This window comes from Penaeus monodon, chromosome 11, assembly GCF_015228065.2.
Source record: "Penaeus monodon isolate SGIC_2016 chromosome 11, NSTDA_Pmon_1, whole genome shotgun sequence".
In the NCBI taxonomy this organism is placed as follows: Eukaryota; Metazoa; Arthropoda; class Malacostraca; order Decapoda; family Penaeidae; genus Penaeus; species Penaeus monodon.
In genome coordinates this window covers 15,225,522-15,230,521 of record NC_051396.1, presented here as the reverse complement: position 1 = coordinate 15,230,521, position 5,000 = coordinate 15,225,522, and the positions used below count along the sequence as shown (strand labels likewise).

Sequence of the window (5,000 nt, the reverse complement as noted above, 5' to 3'; positions counted from 1 at the left end):
TGCTGTTGTATTTTTACACGCCAGCCTACAGCAGTCTATTTGAATTCGCTGTATAAGAGGAACGCAGAGTAGACACGGCACCGGGAAATTAACAGTGATGTAGAAAATCAAGAAAATAGGCAGAGCTAGATTGTCGTGATACTCTGAAACACGTCACAGCTAATATTATAATCAAGACTAAAGGATGGATGGATTGAAAACGCCATTAAGTTCCGCGAAAATACTCCACTATAGATTTGTTTCTACCTATTACTGGATAAAATCTATTACAACTTTACGACCCGGACCGAGAATAGCCACAGGTAACACGAAAGAGGAAAGAGGATCGTAGACGTCTTGTCAGAATGCATCAAGTCGAACGGAGAGGAGTGGGAGATAATGAAATAAAGTGTAACACAGAGGTGGGCTACGCGAAGGGGAGACTCGTAAAAAAACTCCTGTAGACTTTTAGTGCCGGACTTGGCACGAGACTCAAAGAATTAGTGGACTGTGTTTGCTTGTATTCTTTGTTTGTTTATTTTCCCTTTGTTCGACGATACGACCCGTGTCGCTTTCAAAGGAGATCGCAGGTTGCGATAGTAACTATAAAGCTGAAATTCCTTGGTTTACGTCGCATGTTAACCACTTACGAGATTTTGTTCCGTTCCGTTCAAACACCTGAGCGAGTTCTGATGAATACTTTCTTACTCGTTGATACACAGTCGATTGGCCAGTCGAGAGGCGACTGATGGTGACCTCCGAACCAGGTCTGCCACTTGACAGAATACCTCCCAGACTACCACACTCAGCCTCGGGCGAATAATTTAAGCTTAAAGGAGTGGGGTCATGACACCCTCTTGTCTGCTCTGCCACAAGTGACGTCACAGGAAGCAGCACCCTCCCCCCTCACCCACACGCATGACACAACTTCGTGCTCCGTAAAAAAAAAGCAGAAATGAGAAAATCGAGGACATTGGGTCAATATTCTTGGAGGTTCGGAGTGAGTCGCAAATCCTTTTCACCGAATGGACGGAGCCGAGCGAGGTATACCAAGCGAAGAACATTCGCCGTAACGATTGCGTCATAAATGAAACAGTTCTTTACATCTAAATATAATTAAGTCTTCCTTTGTATCGCGTTTCTGCCCTCTATATCTGTGAACCTGATTGACATCTTGGATAATTTGCAACCGCCACGCTAGCATATTCATGGCAAGGTTAATCCATACATCGATAGCAGGTGCCGTGTGTGATTGGATCATTTTTCAACCGCTGACAAACGCTGATTGGCTGAACCGACATCAAACTGATAATGGTCTTATAGTGGGTCTATAACAGCACCGAGCCAGATCATTACCGGATTCATGTAATGTGGATTTTTAGCGCTGCCATGTCCATAAGGCAGAGTCACAGCAATGCACAAATACGCTGAATGGTAGATTTCCATGCACAGGCCACAGTTATTTATGGAAGCACCATTAAAGATAATACTGCAGTCTTGCAAAACCAATGTCGACATCCTCAGGGAAGCCATTCAAATTGTCTTCATCATATTCCTAGTCAAGGCGTCCATCCCCGATGTAGTCGAGGACAGAACTGCAATGTGCAACGACCAGAGGATTCAAAACGACAACCTTAACAGAGCTCGGATTTAGGCGTCCGTCCAGAGAACCATTGCCTTTTGGTCACTAGCTACAGCATTCTGTAAGTGTATATAGTGTAAGCTTTTATTACGAATATCATTTTTTATGTACTCTATTTGGTAACTTTACGACCGTGCGTGCGTTTTTATTACTAAGTAGACATGCGAGTTGGTATGTATGCAAGTCGAAAACCCGGTATGAATTAGTCTCTTTGTGCATGCATGAGTGTGCAGGTCAATGAGGAGGCGATGGCCGGGTGAGGAGGTGAGAAGAGGCTGAAGAGAAAGTGAGAAGGGATGAGGAAGAGGCGAGGAGGGGGTGAGGAGGAGGTGAAAAGGGGTGAGGAGGCGAGGAGGAGGTAAGGAGGAGGAAAGGAGAAGGTGAAGATAAGGCTAAAAGAAAGCGAGGAGAGGGCGAAGAGGGAGGGAGGAAGAGGTGAGGAGCGAGAGCCGGAGGCGCGAGGTGGCCGCTGGCGTCGCCTCCGAGCTGAGATGGATGGATTGGTCCCCTGCGCTGACAGGCCGGTCAAGAATCCTTGATTGTTGTAGAGATTGATTTTTCGTCTCTAATAATGGACGGGAATGTTACAGACTGACTATGTTAGGAATTGATCCTGCGAGGCGCCCGTCCCGTGTTTTTTGTCCAAAAGACGCAGCTGCTTTGATTTACAATTAGACTGCAGGTTTTCGTGTGAAGTGCAGTGGGGAGGGCTGCATACACAAGTAATCATATTCCTTGATGGTGAATTACATACATACATAATACACCTATATGCTTAATATACGTATACACAGACACGCAGAACACACACACACAACACACACACACACACACACACACACACACACACACACACACACACAACATACATAATATATATTTATATATATATATATATATATATATATATATATATATATATATATATATATACATATACATATATATACATATGCATGAATACACATATACATATATTTACATACATATATATATACATATATGCTTATATATACATACATACATATTCTCTTCCTCTCTTCTTCTTTCTTCCTCTCTTTTCCTCTCTTTTCCTCTCTCTCTCTTCTCTCTCCTCTCTCTCATCACTCTCCTCTCTCTCTCTCTCTCTCTCTCTCTCTCTCTCTCTCTCTCTCTCTCTCTCCTTCTCAGTCATATAATTTGTATTTAACTGTTATTCGAAATCACCTATTTAATTTACTGATGCCCGCTTATCCGAAGAGTGTTGTCTATATTCACGAATTTGTTTTGATCTTCGGAAGCCAAAGGTAAACGAGCAATACAGGCAGGAGGAAACTCTTCATTCGTCCAAGATGAATGAATAGTTTCCTCTCATTCTTGGGAAACTCGGCAATGCGGTCCACGGAGGGAGGGAAAAATTCTGACGAAAGGAGACACAATAGCTGAAAAAAAATATCGTAAAAAGTAGTAATAATACATTAACGAAAAGTAAAAAAGAAAAAAAGGATAGAAGTACTCACAGTGTTCGCATGTCGCTGGTCTCGTGGCCGCCCCCGCCCGGGGATTTGGCCGCCGCTCCCACGCCCGCGGTGGACGAGGGCGCCGAGGTGGTGGGCGGCACATCCTTGATCTGGATGTGGGGCGGCGGAGCGTGGGCTGGAGCGTGCGTCGGGGCGTGTGTGGAGATCTGGACCTGCACGGGCGGCCTCTGCGTGGCCACGGGCACGGGGATGTGGGCGCTCGGGGGCTCCTGCAGCGGAATGTGGATCTGGCCGTGTGGGTGCGGGTGGTGGGGCGGGTGGGCGTGGGGGTGCGGGTGGGGAGGGTGGTGGTGGTGGTCCTGGATGTGTATGGGCGTGGGCGTGTGGTGGGCGAAGGAGGCGATGGGCGCCAGGGGAGGAAAGAGGGAGGTTATGAGCTGGGCGTGAGGCTCCCCCACCGTGCACGCAGCCATCATGGATTTCACCTGCACGCCTATGGTCCGGCCTGGGCGGGAGCCTACGGGCGGCGTGGGCGGGCGCGGGCGGGGTGCCTGGATGGCGGGCACCGGGGGGAAGATCACGAAGGGTGGGCGCGCCAGACCTGAAGCGCAAGGGGCGGGGCGCAGACAAAAGCGGCTCGCGGCGGAGTCGGCGGCGGCGGGAGGCGGAGGCGCCCTGGCTCCGGTGGCAGCGCCTCTGGGCCGCTCGCGGGGAATCTTGCTGGGCTCGTGGCACCGCCTGGCACTTGCGGGGCCGCGGCACTGCCTTCCGTGCGGGTCGTGGCACTGCTTATCTCATGCACGAGGCGATCACAGCTCCGAGGCCCGACCAGAGCAAATCACGGCTGGTTTCCGCGACTTACAGTTCTAACATATAACTATATATATATATATATATACAACACACAAATAGCACCAGGAAGAAGCACTCACATTACATAACACATGAATAACAACAGTTCGTATACACACGATTGCCAATACTATGGTACTCACAGCCTTATTTTCAACTAACAAATTTACAAAGCGATTTATTCACAAAACAAAAATCAGAATGACGGAAAATTTCTGGTTGATTATTGCTCTCAACGGACCCTGGATGGATTAGTTGATCATTATTATTATTATTGATTATTATTATTACTTATTATTATTATTACTATTATTATTATTATTATTTTATTACTATAACCAACTGCTTATCTTATCACTCGCAAAACACCTTGAATATGTATGTCTCTCTTTCTTTTCAAATCGACTAACTTGGCACACTAAAAGGAGAAATCACAGATTCTGTCATCAGCACGACCTGTCAGGGTAAAGGAAGGGCACTTCTGTTAGTTGTTTTTTTTCCTCCTGCATCAAGCACTACGGGGACATCAGCAAAGAGAGGGAGCTCAAAGGGCGGGGAGAGGAGAGCTGAGGAGCGGAAGGGATGGACGTATTATAGGTAATGGGTTTATAGTGTGTGTGTGTCTGTGTGTGTGTGTGTGTGTGTGTGTGTGTGTGTTGTGTGTGTGTGTGTGTGTGTGTGTGTGTGTGTGTTGTGTGTGTGTGTGTGTGTGTGTGTGTGTGTGTGTGTGTGTGTGTGTGTGTGTGTGTGTGTGTGTGTGTGTGTGTGTGTGTGTGTGTGTGTGTGAGCGTGTGCGTGTGTGTGTGTGCGTGAGAGGAGGGGGATATACAAAGACAGAACGAGAACCAGAGTGCGACAGAGAGCGAGGGAGGGTGGGAGAAAGAGAGGGAGAGAGAGAGAGAGACAGACGGAGACAGACAAACAGAGTAAATGAGACAGACAAAATTGTTACTCAACCTACACAAACTTATATCTAAAACGAAACACGCACACACGAGGCAGAATTCAGCCAAAGGAACACGCCTTCCTCACTCCCCTTGTCCTGCACCTCCACAGTACCAACACGT

At 47.3% G+C, this 5,000-nt stretch overlaps 1 protein-coding gene across 1 annotated transcript; it reads right to left on the bottom strand.

The window, feature by feature from the left end:
• Window positions 1-1,629: 1,629 nt before the first annotated feature.
• Window positions 1,630-3,554, bottom strand: LOC119578469 (putative uncharacterized protein YHR217C). Its single transcript, XM_037926047.1, has 3 exons — window positions 3,121-3,554; window positions 2,841-2,892; window positions 1,630-1,680 (listed from the first exon to the last, which is right to left on the bottom strand). Exons 1-3 carry the CDS (start codon window positions 3,552-3,554, stop codon window positions 1,630-1,632), a joined length of 537 nt encoding a protein of 178 aa, XP_037781975.1.
• Between the last annotated feature and the right edge of the window lie 1,446 nt (window positions 3,555-5,000).

Bases quoted from the DNA above. Each gene is read 5' to 3' on its own strand.
- LOC119578469 (XM_037926047.1), bottom strand. From the start codon at position 3,554: ATGGCTGCGTGCACGGTGGGGGAGCCTCACGCCCAGCTCATAACCTCC. The intron at 2,893-3,120 runs GTGAGTACTTCT...TGGCTTCCGAAG, and splicing joins ACCAGCGACATGCGAACACT to ATCAAAACAAATTCGTGAAT. The intron at 1,681-2,840 runs GTAAATTAAATA...ATACACTTACAG, and splicing joins CTTCGGATAAGCGGGCATCA to AATGCTGTAGCTAGTGACCA.